The 17942-nt window shown below is 39.3% G+C and overlaps 1 protein-coding gene across 3 annotated transcripts in view; it reads right to left on the reverse strand.

The window, feature by feature from the left end:
- Nucleotides 1-2109: 2109 nt before the first annotated feature.
- SLC16A9 (solute carrier family 16 member 9) overlaps nucleotides 2110-17942 on the reverse strand; it is a 59375-nt gene continuing 43542 nt past the window's right edge. For all 3 annotated transcript variants that reach the window (XM_040437331.1, XM_040437330.1, XM_040437329.1), the window contains 3 exons: nucleotides 13266-13361; nucleotides 9205-10098; nucleotides 2110-2957 (listed from right to left, as the gene is read on the reverse strand). In XM_040437331.1, the coding sequence (XP_040293265.1) occupies nucleotides 2779-2957; nucleotides 9205-10098; nucleotides 13266-13361 (1169 nt within the window). In that variant the 3' untranslated portion in view covers nucleotides 2110-2778. The remainder of the gene's footprint in view (nucleotides 2958-9204; nucleotides 10099-13265; nucleotides 13362-17942) is intronic.

Consider the following 17942-nt stretch of genomic DNA (forward strand, 5'->3'; position numbering starts at 1 on the left):
TTTAAACATATGTATTTAAAAAATAGATACATATAGGAGAGAATGCAGTGAGATATACAGACCAAGACAGTCCTGGATCCAGTTTCATGTTGCCAGTTAGGGTGGGGAGGTTAAAAAATGACCTGTCACTGATGCTTATGTTCCTGCACCCTTCTCTTCTGATTTTGGTCCCTGCTGAATCAGAAGTGTGATGTGACACCTACATGTAGCCATCATTGGAGTCAGCAGTGATGTGTGCAGGTTATCAGGTATGTTTCTTTTTCCACAGGTAGAGCATGATGCTAAGGTTAAAAATATCCAAAAAGCTTTAAAGAGGAATTGCAGGTTTTGCACAGCAGAGACAAGATAGCACTAGTAAATGAGAAGACCGACTGGATAAGCAGTTTGGATCAAAAGCAGAGCTGCAACCTGAATCTATGATGTCATCAGAAATGATTAGTGAGTTCAGGGAAAATCGATTTTCTCTGAAATGGTGTAGAAAAAAAAGAAAAAAATAATAATAATACTTATCCATTTTCTTGTGACGGGTGAGCCCCATCTTGATTGAAGATCTCGCACGAAATCCCGTGCACAGTGACATATGACATCACCACGCTGGCCGACGTGATGACGTCAACACGGTCCGCGCAAGACTTTGCGCCAGATCTTCAATCAAAATGGCAGCTGGCCCGTCGCGAGCAAATGGATGAGGTATAATTTAATTTATTTATATTTTTATTTTACACTGTAATATTGCTATCAGAGTCCGCAATCAGCAGCTCCCTGTCATTGCACCCACTACTTACAAAGACATTTTTTTTGTCAAATTTGGCGAAGCAGCCGAATTGAATTTTTGAATACTTCACTCAACACTAGAAATGATAATGAGGTTGAATTCAGATTACTGTGGATTCCGCAGACATTTCAGCTTAGCTGGTGTCACTGATCTTAGCTCACCCACAGGTAATAGACAGGTAGAAAAGAAAAACAGAAACGTATAGAATTTTTTTTTTATTCTTCAATTACAATATGAGAGGCAAAAAAATTGACTTTTTTTATTGCACCAAACCATCTTGAATGAAGAATGAGGCTTTTGCGTATAGGGGGTCATTTATTAACCTTTTTCCGCCACTTTGTGGTGTATTTACGTCGCAGATTTTGTTGCCAAGGTGTTTTGCGGCAACATCTGCGAATTTTCCCTGTTTACGCCACTTCTGCAAAGTTGCAAAAAAAGGGGGCACGGCATGGGCGGGGTTGAGGGCTGTCCGGCCGTCTCATTCATCATTTTCTATGCCAGTTTTTGGCTTGAATAATTACCTTAAACTACACCAGCAAGGGAGCTAGGGTAGATTAAAGCACAGCTAGTGGTAGCAATAGCCAAGGTTATGTAGAGGCCACGCGTTTAAATCGGCAGTCTTTATAAATGTACCCCATAGTCTTTATTAAAAACGATTGAACTGTTTGGTGTATACAGATCCTGTGAAGATCTATATACTTTCATGTTTACAAAAAAAAAATCTGATGTATAGTTTGACCCTGCAGTGGCCCTGTCTTTATACTAACGTATAGACAGTAGAAGAGAGGACAATTAAAAAATACATGATTGCAGGATCAGACTACGCACATGGTTACTTTGTAGTCTGTTGCCATGATGACACATAACAGTGTATAAGAGCTGTAGAGATCAAGTGGTAGGAGGTTTTTAATCAAAAGTTTTACAAAGTTGCTTTATAGTATATGCGACACATTATAGAAAAATGGTTGCAAAACAGCAAATGACGTACCGACTTTATATTGCACATTAGAAACAACTGTCCACGCACCTTATTTTTTGCTGGAGATTAAGGAATCAGAAATACAGTTAACAGATCGGTCTGTTAGAATATGATTTTACATTGTCTTCATCTTCCTGAGACAAATTATAGTAAAAGAATCTTGACATCAGCAAAGTCATAGAGGATTGGAAGGCATTAGGGTTTTGGTGTCCGTCTGATGAAACTGAGCCAAACGGATTGTGTCAGTGAAAACAGATCCGTCTCTGACACAAAACGGATCCGTCCTCCATTGACTTTTAATGGTGTTCAAGATGGATCCGTCTTGGCTATGTTAAAGATAATACAAACGGATCCGTTCTGAACGGATGCAGATGGCTGTACTATCTGAACGGATCCGTCCATGACGGATCCGCACAAAACGCGAAAGTAGCCTTATTCAAAAGGTTATTCGTGAGGTATAAATAATACTCACTCTTTTGAAGCATTGCTTGTATTTTTCAGTCCTTTTATTTATATAAATAGCATTACGCATTATTAAGAGGGCGTGACCCCTGAAACATCACGCAGCATGGGGTAGCAATCAGTTCAGCTCTCTCAGGATTACTATGCATTATAAAGATTTATTTATATGAATAAAAGGACTGAAAAATACAAGCAAAGCTTCAAAAGAGTGAGTATTATTTATACCTCACGAATAACCTTTTGAATAAGACTAATACGACTAAGTGGATTATGTGAATATAAAATAAGGCGTGTCATGAATGGAGTTTGGACATGTATGAAAACTATAAAAGTTTTATATTTCATTTCGAGCATCTGGAATGAACAGTAGACAGAATGACAGAATGAGACTAAATCTTTCCTGAGAAAATACCTTCTGAAATAAAGGTCCACACAATTTTACGAAAGAGAAATACAGCATATTAAAATAAGTATGAAATATAAAAAGGTTCTATGAACACATCATTATCATACAGTAACTAAAAACTACAAAACTTTGCAAACATAAATGCGCAGGTGACTTTCAAACAGCCGAAGCTACTTTATAAGAGTAACTCTTCTGAGATGGTTCCAACTTTTTCGTTTTACAGTTCTTCCAAACTGGCAGTGCCACCACTAACAAGCCCAGAGCTCCCATGATGATGCATGCGCCACAGAAATAGAAGGCTATATCATAAGACTGTGTCCAGTCAAAAAACCAACCTACAAAAGAAAAAGCAGGGGTTAATAATATAGAAGTGAATCATGATGGCTGTCCTCAAGCATAGCTAGAAGTGGACCAACATGTACAGTATATGCTTCATATGTTAGTCCCAGAGGTCTAACCTGAAACTCTTTGGCCAAACGGCAAAATCTTTAACAGGGTAGTCCACCTTCCATGTTTTATTTATAATAATGGTACTGTATCTACTTTTGGGTACTTTCAGTTACCAGAGCCCAAGTGTGACTGCTACCTCTGCAGTCCACCAGTGACCCACCAGGTACTTATAGTGTAGGCGTTTATTTTTAATATAACATTGTAATATACTTTATTAGGAAATAATGTTTCTTTGTACTAAAAACAAGGTGTAAAGAGTGTTTCAGCAAAGCTCTAACTTTGCGTTGATAAGAAGAGTCTGCCTTCAGTCTTCAGCATTCTACTGAGCACTGAAGACATCTATATGTAACAAGTCAGATAGGCAGGGTGATGGACAGTGATAGTTAGTACACATGTACATAGTCAGGTACTGGGGTAGTGACAAGAGGCGACTGGAAGCCTCTGCATTTTACACACAAGTGTCTTCAGCGCCCAGTAGAACTGAAGACTGAAGACAGACTCTCCTTAGTAATGCTCAATTAAAGCTTTGCTAAGAAGATTCTGTACATCTGTTTCATAGTACAAAGAAACATCTTTCCCCAAGTAAAGTATATTACAAAAAATTTTAACATCCTTGTCCCTGCACAATATTAAAAATAAACCAAAACGACAATTACATTTTAAAACAATTTATCGCAACATATTTTTCGAAAGGACCTGTTACGTCCTCCAGAAACTGCAACTGCTATTACCAGGCTCCAGATAATCTTGAGATGTTTTTTTCTAACCCCCATTCGCAACCCGCCGCTCTCAGTATGTTCCACTCCTGATATGCTATTCAGGCCAAGCACTGTCAAGTACACGTGATTCTCACCAGGGAGTGAACCAGAGCTGTGACACTGCATTGATTGGTGAGCATCACAGCTCTGGTTCACTTACCGGTTGAGGATGTTGAGGATCACGCCCTTTGATAATGCATGGCCTGAATAGCGTATTGGAAGGCATAAATATCCTCACTGATTGCTGTGGAACGAGGGCCTAGTTAAAAAAGAACATAGCGCCAGATCAGAGCTGTGTCTACAGTTAGGTAATAACAGCCACTGTTTCTGGAGGACTTGACTGTTCCTATTCAACATAAAAAAAAAACAAAACATATTTGCTTCCATCACATTACTCAACCAGGCTCGGAATAGCCCACAGGGGAACAGGTGAATCCCCTGGTCGGCCCCTAGTCCCCCACATACATACATATAAATAAGCAGCATACAGCATCTCAACCAGCCTATGTTCATATAAAACTGGGTAGATTATTTAACAAATTATCCAGTTTAGTCATTGCAGGGACCGCATAATCATCTTGATGCTGCCTACCACTATGTGCAGGTAATATTTGCATGTTGCAGTGGACCCTCAGAATTAATTGTACTGGTGGGCCCTAGGCATTCCAGTCTGACACTGCTCAACAACACTCACGCCATGGTATACAACTCAGAATATCATGTTTCCACTGACACATACAGACAAATGTGAAGATAAGACCGGCACTCACTAGTAGGTTGCAATTTCTTTTGTCTTTATTTGTCACATAATAATACAATAGTGACGCGTTTGGATCATTTTGTGAATGCCATTTTATTTTTGGGGACGTTAGAAGGCTTAGAAGTTTAGAAGCAAGTCTTGAAATTTTTTCTGAAAATTTCCAAAACCCACTTTTTAAGGACCAGTTCAGGTCTGAAGTTACTTTGTGAGGCTTATATAATAGAAACCACCCAAAAATGACCCCATTTTAGAAACTAAACCCCTTGAGGTATTAAAAACAGATTTTACAAACTTTTTTAACCCTTTAGGTGTTCCACAAGAATTAATGGAAAATAGAGATGACATTTCAGAATTTCACTTTTTTGGCAGATTTTCCTTTTTAATACATTTTTTTCCACTAACAAAGCAAGGGTTAACAGCCAAATGAAACAAAATATTTATTGCCCTGATTCTGTAGTTTTCAGAAACACACCGTATGTGGTCGTAAATGTGCTGTACTGGCACACGGCAGGGCCTAGAAGGAAAGGAGCGCCATATGGTTTTTGGAGGTTTCACTGGGATAATTTTGAGCTGCCATGTCACATTTTGATTTTTGGTTGCTCTATATTACACTTTTTGTGAGGCAAGGTAACAAAAAATAGCTGTTTTGGCAGCGTTTTTATTTTTTGTTATTTACAATGTCCATCTGACAGGTTAGATCATATGGTATTTTGATAGATCAGGTTGTTACGGACGCGACAATACCAAATATGACTATATATGACTATTGGTACTATTTTAGGGTGCATATGACTTTTTGATCGCTTGGTATTACGCTTTTTGTGATGTAAGGTGACAAAAAATGGCTTTTTTGACACACTTTTTATTTATTTTTCTACGGTGTTCACCTGAAGGGTTAGGTCATGTGATTTTTTTATACAGCAGGTTGTTACGGACGTGGAAATACCTAATATGTATACTTTATTTATTTATTTAAGTTTTACAGCTTTTTTTAAACAGAAAAATACGTTTTAGTGTCTCCATATTCTGAGAGCCATAGTTTTTTTTTATTTTTTGAGCTATTGTCTTAGGTAGGGTCTAATTTTTTGCGGGATGAGATGACAGTTTGATTGGTATGATTTTGGGGTGCGCAAGACTTTTTGATCGCTTGCTAGTACACTATTTGTGATGTAAGGTGACAAAAATAGCTTTTTTTGACACTGTTTTTATTTAAAAAAAATTACGGTGTTCATCTGAGGGGTTAGGTCATGTGGTATTTTTATAGAGCAGGTTGTTAATGATGTGCTGATACCTAATATGTATACTTCTTTTTTTATTTACTTAATTTATATGCAATAACGGCATTTTTGAAACAAAAAAAACATGTTTTAGTGTCTCCATAGTCTGAGGCATAATTTTTTTTATTTTTTGAGCGATTGTCTTAGGTAGGGGCTCATTTTTTGCGGGATGAGGTGACGGTTAGATTGGTACAATTTTGGGGGGTACACATCTTTTTGATCGCTTGGTGTTGCACTTTTAGTGATGTAAGTTGACAAAAAAATTGTTTATTTAGCACAGTTTTATGTTTTTGACAGTGTTCATCTGAGGGGTTAGTTCATGTGATATTTTTTATAGAGCTGGTCGATACAGACGCGGCGATACCTAATATATCATATGTCTTTTTACTTTTTTTACCTATTTTCTAAAAAAAAATTTAACTTTATTTTTTTTTTTTACTTTTTTGGGGGTAAAACTTTATTTGTTTAACTTTTTTCACTGAAATTTTTGTCCCACTCTTCAACTTTTGGGGGTCTGATCCCCTTTACAATGCATTACAATACTTCTGTATTGCAATGCATTGGCTGTAAGGGTATTACACAGTGTAATACACTTACAGCCTTTCTGCCTGTGAGATCCAGGAGGATGGATCTCACAGGCTCTCCCAGAAGGCAGCCACGATGTCTAAGGAAGGCATCGGGCTGCCTTCCCTGCAGGGGAAATGTCTACCACAGTACAGTGTGAAACAAAAAGTCTGAGAAGTTAATGGCCATTTTACTGAAATATAGAAGGGACTAAAATCAAAACAGACTTTTTAACTCCTTAAAGGGAACCTGTCACCTCCCAAAACCATCCCAAGCCGCCAGCAGTACCTGAGTGTAGCCAGCAGTGTGTTTCTGATGGTGCCTTTCTTCCTGAAGGCAGATGCAGCAAAAGTACTGAAAACGTTTTATCCCCTGCCCGGCGCGCTTCTCTACACATGCTTGAAGTCAAGGGGGCAGCGGCCTACTTGCTTCAAGTCACGGTAACCACGCCCCCTTCCCTGCCCCTTCGCTGTGACTGACAGCCGGCTGTTCGGCTGGCTTTGCCAAACTCTCTGCATAAGCGCTGTCAGTCACAGGAGGGGACAGGTTCCCTTTAAGGAGTTAAAAAGTCTCCTGTTTTGATTTTAGTCCCCTCTATATTTCAGTAAAATGGCCATTAACTTCTCAGACTTTTTGGTTTACACTGTACTATGGTAGACATTTCCCCTTACCCTTGGATGGGCCACCCAAGAGCAGGGGGCAGTGTCTCAGACTACCACATCACAGTGGACAAACAGCAATTTGAGAAGCAGGTGGTTATTTAGAAGATCCACAAGAGAACCAAAGGAGGGCACCAGGTGTTTAAGTTATGCATTATACATTTATTGTGAACTTTTTATTGGGAATGGGAGAGTTTCGTAACCCCTTAACAACCGGACCAATTTTCATTTTACACTTTTATTTTTTTTTATATTTAAAATACCTAATCATATGATTTTTTTATTTTTTTTTGCGGTATACGTTATTTTTTTAATGGTACATATTAATTTACTATATCTTGTTTTGGAAAATGGGGGTGAAATTAAATAAAAGGGGAAATCCACCATTGTTTTTATTTTGTTTGTTTTTACAGTGTTCACTGTGCACTAAAATTGACATGACAACGTAATTCTGCAAATCACAGTGATTATGGCGATACTAAATTTATATAGTTTTTATGATATTTTTTAAAAATAAAAAACAAAAAAAAATGTCTTTGCATCACAATATTTTGAATAAAAGCCATGACTTTTTTCAAATTTGTTTGAGGGCTTTTTTTTTTCTGGGTGAGCCTTAAATCTTTATAGATATCATTTTGAGGTACATATTTTTGGTCACTTTTCCATCATTTTTTTTTTTTTGGGGGGGGGCAAGGTGACCAAAAAAGAGCAAATCCTAAAAAAAAATTCTGATATGCGCATGATAAATAGTGTTGGGTGCGAATATTCGAATTGCGAATTTTAATCGCGAATATCGCCACTTCGAGAATTCGCAAATATTTAAAATATAGTGCTATACATTCGTATTCTCGAATATTCTAGATTTTTTTTTCATCAGTAACCTCCCTTCTTGCTTGTGGGCCAATGAGAAGGCTGCAATATCTTTGTCTGAGCTTAGCAACATCCCTAGCAACCAATAGGAAAGCTGCCTACCCCTTTACTATATAAGGACCTCCCCAGCAGCCATTTTCTGCAGTTTTTTGCAGTTCTGAGAGAGACAGCAGTGTCATTGCTGTGCTCTGTGCTTTGCTGTATAATTACATTAGATAGTTAGTTATTTTAGTTAGTTAGTTAGCTTATATATATATATATAATACAGATAGTTAGTGGGAGATAGTCAGTGTAGGTTAGATCATCGCTAATGAAAAATATCTTTATATTTTAATAGTTTGTATGTTTTCGGATGTGCCGATACCAATTCAGTTTTTTTATATTTATTTTTTATTGTTTATTTTTATATGTAAAAGTAGGAAAGGGAGGTATTAATTTTTTTTATTGTTTTGTACTTTTTTAAAGAACATATACTTTTTTTTAAGGGGTCTTGAATGTGATTTTCTGATCACTTGTAACATAGACTGCAGCAGAATACTATTGTAGTCTATGGCATTTTTATAGGCTCCCTATTAGGCCTCTTTCACACAAGCGATATGGATTGTGTTAGGATCTGTTAAAGAAAAAAACTGATGGTCTTGCATGCAAGTTCAATCAGTTTTTTCAGCGAATGTGTTTGCGTTTTTTTCGGATTAATTTAGAATCAAAGTTTTCCTAAACTTTGGACCGAATTCCGCTTCAGAAGCTTGGCTTCACTTAACACTACCTGGGAGCCTCCAAAAATGCTCCAGTCTGCCATAGTACTTGATCAGAACCTGGTGATTTCCTCATGGAGGTTCCGATCGGAGGACTGAGGGAGTGGTCCCCTACTGTCTCACCCCTCTGATACCACAGTTGCTATTGACTACAGTATCTGATCCTGGTAATTCTTGGCAGGTGTCAGCTGTATTACCCAGCTGGAATCCACAGCACATGTAGTGGGCTCAGCTTGTGAGCCTGCTCCATACATCCCCTAGATGCATATGATGTACAGTTAAGTTATTATATTTTTCTGGGTTAAAATTATGCTTTTTAATTTCTTTTTAGACCAAAGGTCCTACGACAGGTAGATAAACAGACTGAGTGCCAACTGGCATATAGGAAGACATGCATGATTTTGAAGTTGTTTACCCCATTATTAACTTACATGCATATGCATATTGATTAGAAAAATTTAAGAAAAATGTTTTGATCCAGCTTCTTACCAACTATAGGTGGTCCTAGGCAGTTTCCAACACCGGCAAAGAACATCAGGATTCCATAGGCATGAGTGAGCTTATCCAATCCAACAGTGTTTGTTGTTACATAAGGAAATATTGACCAGTTCCCTGTAAAAAATCCTATTGTTCCTGAAATAGTGGCCAGGGTGGCATATGTCTTGGCAAAAGGGACTGCAAATACTGCCAAACCTGTAGCTACTAAAGTGAAGACATACAGATACAATGTATTAATCCACCTAAAATCGGCAAGTATGCCTAAACTAAGCTTCCCAACAGCCATCATGACGCCAAGTATGAACACCAAGGGCACTACTACGTCCTCTTTATCAATATTGGCACTTTTGACTACATCTTCCATAAGAATGCTTGGAGGAAACCCTCCAATATCAAATAACAAAATATTGATGAAAAGAGCAGCAAATACTTTATCTTTGAACAGGATGATGGTGTCTTCCCAGTAGTCCAGGTAAGTATGGCACTTGCTTTTGACAAGCTGTTTGCAAATTTGTTTCTCTTTGACATTGTTGTTAGGATTGTCCTTTACTATGTCGCATTGAGTCATAAGTCCACTCTCACTCTGGGGGTGATTTTCTTGAGCGCAGCAGTCCCCTCCAGCTGTATGGGATATCTCAAGCATCCCCATATTTTCTTCTTTTGTTTGGTCTTTTTCATGGTATATGAGGTAGGCGTCAGGAACCTTCTCCAAGCAGGGTTTTTCCTCTGCAGCTTCCGGTAACTGTGGAAGGGGCCTCATTAGGATGCCACAAGCCAATATATTTAATGCTAGTGCTCCAAGAATGAGCAAACAGCCATCTATTCTAAAGATTGAAATCAGCTCCTTCTGTAGACTTGCATATATAAACATGCCAACACTGGAGCCTAAAAAAGTTTAATGCACACAAAATAGTCAGAGAAAAAATGCATTCATAGTAAATTCTCAGTTTATGCATGCATATAATATATGGGGTCTGTACGTATCTATTGGATAGGTTGACCAGACAATGTTTTTATGAAAATGCATGAGGATGCAAGTAGAACATACCAGATTGCAAGGAATGACTGATCTTGCTACAAAAATGTTCCCATGTAGACCTGACTTAAAAGGGTTTTCTGGTAAAAGTTTTTTTTCAAGTGCTGCAGCATACCCCTGAAACATAAGATTTATACTTACCTGCTCCACACTGCTCTGGTCCTCCGCACTGCCATCACTCTCTCCATCTTCTAGTCCCGGCACTGTTTACATTAGGATGGCTACGGGCATGGTCACATGCACTGCTCCAGCCAATGACTGGCTTCAGTGGGAATGTGCTGCTTGTGGCTACATCACCACTGAAGCTAGTCATAGGCTGGAGCAGTGCATGTGACCATGCCAATTGTCAGCTTATGTAAACAGCGCAAGGACTGGAAGATGGAGAGAGCGGAAGGAGCGCAGACCAGTGGAGCAGCAGGGAGCAGGTAAATATGAATCTTCTTTTTCAGGGCCATGCTACGGGCGCTTGATAAAAAAATATTTTTACAGTAAAACCCCTTAAACCACCTAACTGTTTTGCCCCAGTCCAACTCCAGCAGTGGAAAAAGTAGCTAACTGGAGGGGCTGCTTTAGATGCTGCTATCTCCTTGTTTGACATTCCAAGTTTTTTAGACAATACCAGAATAACAATCTGTTCAGTACAGGGGAAGATATCACTGATAGAAATCAGCATACTGTGAATGCAGCTGAAAGTGAAAGTAAAAACAGGTTTTACCAGCGATTATGTAACACCCCAGAGTGGTATTACCACTCCTGCACCCTGCTACTATCTCTAATGGGTTAACACAATGTCATCTTATGTATTTTTGTTAAGGTCCACCACAATGTGCATCTATAATATTGTTATGCAACTGTTTACTACAAGTAATATGCCTGGTTCACCAGCAGGTGGCAGCAAACACGACAGAGCTATAGTTAGAGAGAATAGAACTTACCATTCCATTCTAACCACCCTCTGGAGAGAAGTGGCTAACCCGACTTCCTGAAGGAAGGGTGGGGACCAGTTAGAGTTAGTCTAGTTTACCCCCAGCAAGGGGAAGGGAGTACAGTGGCACATCTCTGCTGGACATGCCCATGCCAGCTAGTGCACCTTAAGCTCTGCTGGTCATGGAGGCGCAAACCTAAAGTCTCAGGAGCCAGGAGAATAGTTCCAGGGCTGAACATAAGTCCGATTACAGAGTAAAAAAGTGCAGCATCGAGAAGAAGCCAAGTTATTCAGTCAGCTTGTCAGTATAGCAGAGAGAAAGAGATAAAGCAGTAAAGCAGAATTGAGTTTGCCTGTCAGTTTATGCTAAAGCCTGCTGGAACCAAGAAAAAGCCTGAAAACTGCTTGAAGAAACATTTATTCAAATAAAGCTGCAATTGAACTTCATCTCAAGGTCTGGACTCAATTTATTCTTTCAAATCCCTCAATTATTCCCCCTATTTATTGCTTCGGAGCCAAAGCCTGGGGTCCAGCGATATCCAGGTAGGAGCACGCTGACACACATAAAGAGACATTTAGGCCGTACTACACAACTCGGCATTCCTACTAAACCTGGGACACGATATAGAGGGCCCTGGTGGCAGGCGGCCCATTGTAATTAATCCCGACTAGATTTCTAACAGTGATTTCTTCTCTGTTGCTTGAACTTTAGCTTTAGCCAGGAATGTCAGCTTTCAAACAAGACCAGTTGCATGTTTCTAGCTGCTACCATTCAGGAGATAGCAGCATCTAAAGCAGCCCTCCCCCCTCCAGTTAGCTACTTTTTCCAATGCTGGAGTTGGACTCTGGCAAAACAGTTAGGTGGTTAAAGAGGTTGTTTGGGAATACATATTTTAACTGATGCCCACAGGCTGCCTTGTCTATTGAAAAACATCATATTAACCAGCTCCCCATGACTCCAGTCCTGAGCGTTGGCTCCCGTGGGTCCATCTTCCTGTCAAAAACTTGTTTAAATCCTTCTCGACATGGGCATGGTCACCAACCACTAGTTTCATCAGTGACATGTCTATTATGGACTCACCAAAACTGAAGCCAGTCATTGGCTGCAGTGAAGCAGGTGACCATGCCCATGCTGAGGAAGAAATAAATAAGCCACTGACCGGAATATAGACCCACAGCTGCACGCTAATGACTTGTGAAGAGTCAACTAGGCATTGATGACCCCATCCCTCCAGCTTTGATTGACATCCCCTTGGCTGCTGCATGTCACCATGACCCTTCTTTAAATGACTCTCATGTACATTGTCCTCCCTGGGCATGTGCAGTACAGTGAGGTGTACCATGCCTGGCTTCATCACAGTATGCCTCACTGTTCTGTGCATGCCTGGGAAGTATTAGGCAATGACACATGCACAAGATTTAGGAAAGGCTGGTGGTGACACAAGGGGGAAGTTGATCAAGATGGGAGGAGCAGGGCTGGACACCAGACTGGCTGACTGCACTGTACAGTCTTCCCAGGTGATTAGCTTACAACAAGCCACTTTAACAACTGATTGTATCCATTTCGACGCATTTGACAAAACAAATGCATCAAAACTTGGAAGTGATGTCAGGTCATGTAAATAGGTGTAGTGATGGTTTTAGGTTACTTTCACACTTGCGGCAGAGTGATCCGGAAAGCAGTTTCGTCGCCGGAACTGCCTGCCGGATCAGGCAATCTGCATGCAAACGGACAGCATTTGTAGACGGATCCGGATGCGGATCCGTCTTGCAAAAGCATTGCAAGAACGGATCAGTCTCTCCAGATGTCATCCGGAGAAACATATCCGTTATATATTTATTTTCACATTTATACCGGTCTGCGCGGATCCGGCATTGCGGTATTTTTAATGCCGGATTCGGCACTAATACATTTCAATCCGGCAATCCGGCAACTGATCCGGAATTTTGGACGGAGATAATACCGCAGCATGCTGCAGTATTTCCTCCGTCCAAAACGCTGTTTAGTGACTGAACTGATGACATCCTGATGCATCCTAAACGGATTGCTCTCCATTCAGAATGCATGGGGATAAGACTGTTTGATCTTACCTGTTGAGACGATTCCAAGTGCAAGTCCTCTCCGCTTTTCAAAGTACTGACAAGTGACAGTCACGGTGGCTGTGTACAGCAATCCACATCCGAAACCTAATTGTATGAAAATTAACAAATAAGGTGGCGTAAGCCACAATTAAAAAAAAAAATCTGATTGAAATGAACGATTAAAATTTGACATTAAATTGGCAGTATTACCCAACAAATATTTCATAACCAGGACCACTTTAAGTCATAAGAATAAGAACATCCTCTAAATGTGCACAATCAATCTATAATAGTCCATGTGGGTCCTGCAAAGCATGAAAAATATGGAGAGATCTAATAATTTTGTAGATGCAGAAAAGAAAAGGGTATATGAGATTAGAGAATATATTTCTTGCTCATCCACAGGAGTGATATATCATGCCAAGTGCCCGTGTGAAAAAATATATGTGGGCCTTACAACAAGGGAATTGAGAAAAAGGATCAGGGAACATGTGGGAGATGACATGGTTCATATAGGATCTAGAGGAAAAGACAAAGGGAAAAAGCTTGCCCAGATGGAAGGCAGGTGGATATTTGGGTTAGGAACCATGATTGCACCAAGAGGGCTAAATAAAAATGTGGGATTTAGCGCCTTTCTTTAAGGCAGTAGTATCGTTATAAGGGGATTTTCTGTGTAAAGATAGTTTTTTTTTATATGTTCTAAATGATTTTAATTGATTATTTTGTGATTTTCTATAGAGATCAGAAAATGTGGGGAAAGTGGTGTGGAGTCATCTTTAACCCCTTCAGGACCGGGCTCATTTTCACCTTAAGGACCAGGCCATTTTTTGGAAATCTGACCAGTGTCACTTTAAGTGCTAATAACTTTAAAACGCTTTGACTTATCCAGGCCATTCTGAGATTGTTTTTTCGTCACATATTGTACTTCATGACACTGGTAAAATGAAGTCAAAAAAATTATTTTTTTTGCACAAAAAAATACCTAATTTACCAAAAATTTGGAAAAATTTGCAAATTTCAAAGTTTCAGTTTCTCTACTTCTGTAATACATAGTAATACCCCAAAAAATTGTGATGACTTTACATTCCCCATATGTCTACTTCATGCTTGAATTGTTTTGGGAATGATATTTTATTTTTTGGGGATGTTATAAGGCTTAGAAGTTTAGAAGCAAATCTTGAAATTTTTCCGAAATTTACAAAAACTCAATTTTTAGGGACCAGTTCAGGTCTGAAGTCACTTTGCGAGGCTTACATAATAGAAACCACCCAAAAATGACCCCATCTAAGAAACTACACCCCTCAAGGTATTTAAAACTGATTTTGCATACATTGTTAACCCTTTAGGTGTTGCACAAGAGTTTTTGGCAAATGGGGAGGAAATTTGAGAATTTCATTTTTTTGTCTAATTTTTCATTTTAACCCATTTTTTCCACTAACAAAGCAAGGGTTAACAGCCAAAAAAGACTGTATCTTTATTGCCCTGACTCTGCCGTTTACAGAAACACCCAATATGTGGCCGTAAACTACTGTACGGCCACACAGCGGGGCGTAGAGGGAAAGGTGCGCCGTTTGGTTTTTGGAAGGCTGATTTTTATGGACTGGTTTATTTACACCATGTCCCATTTGAAGCCCCCTGATGCACCCCTAGAGTAGAAACTCCATAAAAGTGACCCCATCTAAGAAACTACACCCCTCAAGGTATTCAAAACTGATTTTACATACGTCATTAACCCTTTAGGTGTTGCACAAGAGTTATTGGCAAATGGAGATGAAATTTGAGAATTTCATTTTTTTGCCTAATTTTCAATTTTAACCCATTTTTTCCACTAACAAAGCAAGGGTTAACAGCCAAACAAGACTGTATCTTTATTGCCCTGACTCTGATGTTCACAGAAACACCCCATATGTGGCCGTAAACTACTGTATGGCCACACAGCGGGGCGTAGAGTGAAAGGTGTGCCGTTTGGTTTCTGGAGGGCTAATTTTGCTGGACTGTTTTTTTTACACCATGTCCCATTTGAAGCCCCCCTGATGCACCCCTAGAGGAGAAACTCCATAAAAGTGACCCCATCTAAGAAACTACACCCCTCAAGGTATTCAAAACTGATTTTACAAACTTTGTTAACCCTTTAGGTGTTGCACAAGATTTAATGGAAAATAGAGAAACAATTTCAAAATTTCACATTTTTGGCAGATTTTCCATTTTAATATTTTTTTTCCAGTTACAAAGCAAGGGTTAACAGCCAAACAAAACTCATTATTTATGGCCCTGATTCTGTAGTTTACAGAAACACCCCATATGTGGTCGTAAACCGCTGTACGGGCACACGGCAGGGCGCAGAAGGAAAGGAATGCCATACGGTTTTTGGAAGGCAGGTTTTGCTGGACTGTTTTTTTTGACACCATGTCCCATTTGAAGCCCCCCTGATGCACCCCTAGAGTAGAAACTCCATAAAAGTGACGCCATCTAAGAAACTACACCCCTCAAGGTATTCAAAACTGATTTTACAAACGTTGTTAACCCTTTAGGTGTTCCACAAGAATAAATGGAAAATAGAGATTAAATTTCAAAATTTCACTTTTTCGGCAGATTTTCCATTTTAATATTTTTTTTCCAGTAACAAAGCAAGGGTTAACAGCCAAACAAAACTCTTTATTTATGGCCCTGATTCTGTAGTTTACAGAAACACCCCATATGTGGTCGTAAACTGCTGTATGGGCACGCGGCAGGGTGCAGAAGGGAAGGAATGCCATATGGATTTTGGAAGGCAGATTTTGCTGGATTGTTTTTAGACACCATGTCCCATTTAAAGCCCCCTGATGCACCCCTAGAGTAGAAACTCCAAAAAAGTGGCCCCATTTTGGAAACTACGGGATAAGGTGGCAGTTTTGTTGGTACTATTTTAGGGTACATATGATTTTTGGTTGCTCTATATTACACTTTTTTGTGAGGCAAAGTAACAAAAAATAGAAATTCAGAAATTTCATCTCCATTTGCCATTAACTCTTGTGGAACATTTAAAGGGTTAACAAAGTTTGTAAAATCAGTTTTGAATACCTTGAGGGGTGTAGTTTCCAAAATGGGGTCATTTTTTGGAGTTTATACTCTAGGGGTGCATCGGGGGGGCTTCAAATGGGACATGGTGTCAAAAAAACCAGTCCAGCAAAAACTGCCTTCCAAAAACCATATGGCATTCCTTTCCTTCTGCGCCCTGCCGTGTGGCCATACAGCAGTTTACGACCACATATGGGGCATTTCTATAAACTAAAGAATCAGGGCAATAAATATTGAGTTTTGTTTGGCTGTTAACCCTTGCTTTGTTATGGGAAAAAATGAATTAAAATGGAAAATTTGCCAAAAAATAGCTGTTTTGGCACTGTTTTTATTTTTTATTATTTACAACGTTCATCTGACAGGTTAGATCATGTGCTATTTTTATAGAGCAGGTTCTTACGGACGTGACGATACCTAATATGTATACTTTTTTATTTATTTAGGTTTTACACAATAATATCATTTTTGACACAAAAAAAAAACATGTTTTAGTGTCTCCATAGTCTGAGAGCCATAGTTTTTTCAGTTTTTTGGCGATTGTCTCAGGTTGGGTATCATTTTTGCGGGATGAGATGACGGTTAGATTGGTACTATTTTGGGGTGCACATGACTTTTTGATCGCTTGCTATTACACTTTTTGTGATGTAAGGTAACAAAAAAATAGCTTTTTTGACACCGTTTTTATTTAATTTTTTTTACAGTGTTCACCTGAGGGGTTAGGTCATGTGGTATTTTTATAGATCAGGTTCTTACGGACATGGCAATACCTAATATGTCTACCTTTTTATAATTTATCAGGGTTTTACACAATAATATTTTTGAAACAAAAAAAAAATCATGTTTTAGTATCTCCATAGTCTGAGACCCATAGTTTTTTTTATTTTTTGGGCCATTGTCTCATGTAAGGGCTCATTTTTTGCGGGATGAGGTGACGGTTTGATTGGTACTTTTTTGGCGTACATGCGACTTTTTTGATCACTTTTATTACCTTTTTTGGGAAGTAAGGTGGGCAAAATTTCAATTTCCTCATAGTTTTTATTTTTTTATTTTTATGGCGTTCACCGTGCGGGGAAAGTAACATGACCGTTTTATAGATCAGGTCGTTACGGACGCGGCGATACCTAATATGTGTAGTGTATTTTATTTTTTTTATTTTTATTCAGTGATAAATGTGTTTTTTTGAAACTTTACTTTTTTCACTTTTTTTTACTTTTTTTTTGACCCAGACCCACTTGGTTCTTGAAGATCCAGTGGGTCTGATGTCTGTATAATACAGTACAGTACAATATATATTGTTCTGTACTGTATTTTACACTTGTCTGAACAGATCTATGCTTTCAGCACAGATCTGTTCAGCACCATGGACAGCAGGACGCCTGAGAGGCGTCCTGTTGCCATGGGAACCTTCCCCGTCTGCTCAGTACTGGTCATAACTGCGCAGACGGGGAAGGGTAAGTACAGGGCTGAGGGGGGCTCTCTGGGGGCTCTCTCCCTCTCCCATCGGGGGGCTGCAAAGGCACAGCAGCCCCCCGATGGGAGAGGGAGGGAGCTCCCTGCGCTGTTAACCTTTTCCATACAGCGGTCCGTACGGACCGCTGTATGGAAAGGGTTAAACGGCTGACATCGCAT

Source organism: Bufo bufo, chromosome 6 (genome assembly GCF_905171765.1).
Source record: "Bufo bufo chromosome 6, aBufBuf1.1, whole genome shotgun sequence".
NCBI lineage: Eukaryota > Metazoa > Chordata > Amphibia > Anura > Bufonidae > Bufo > Bufo bufo.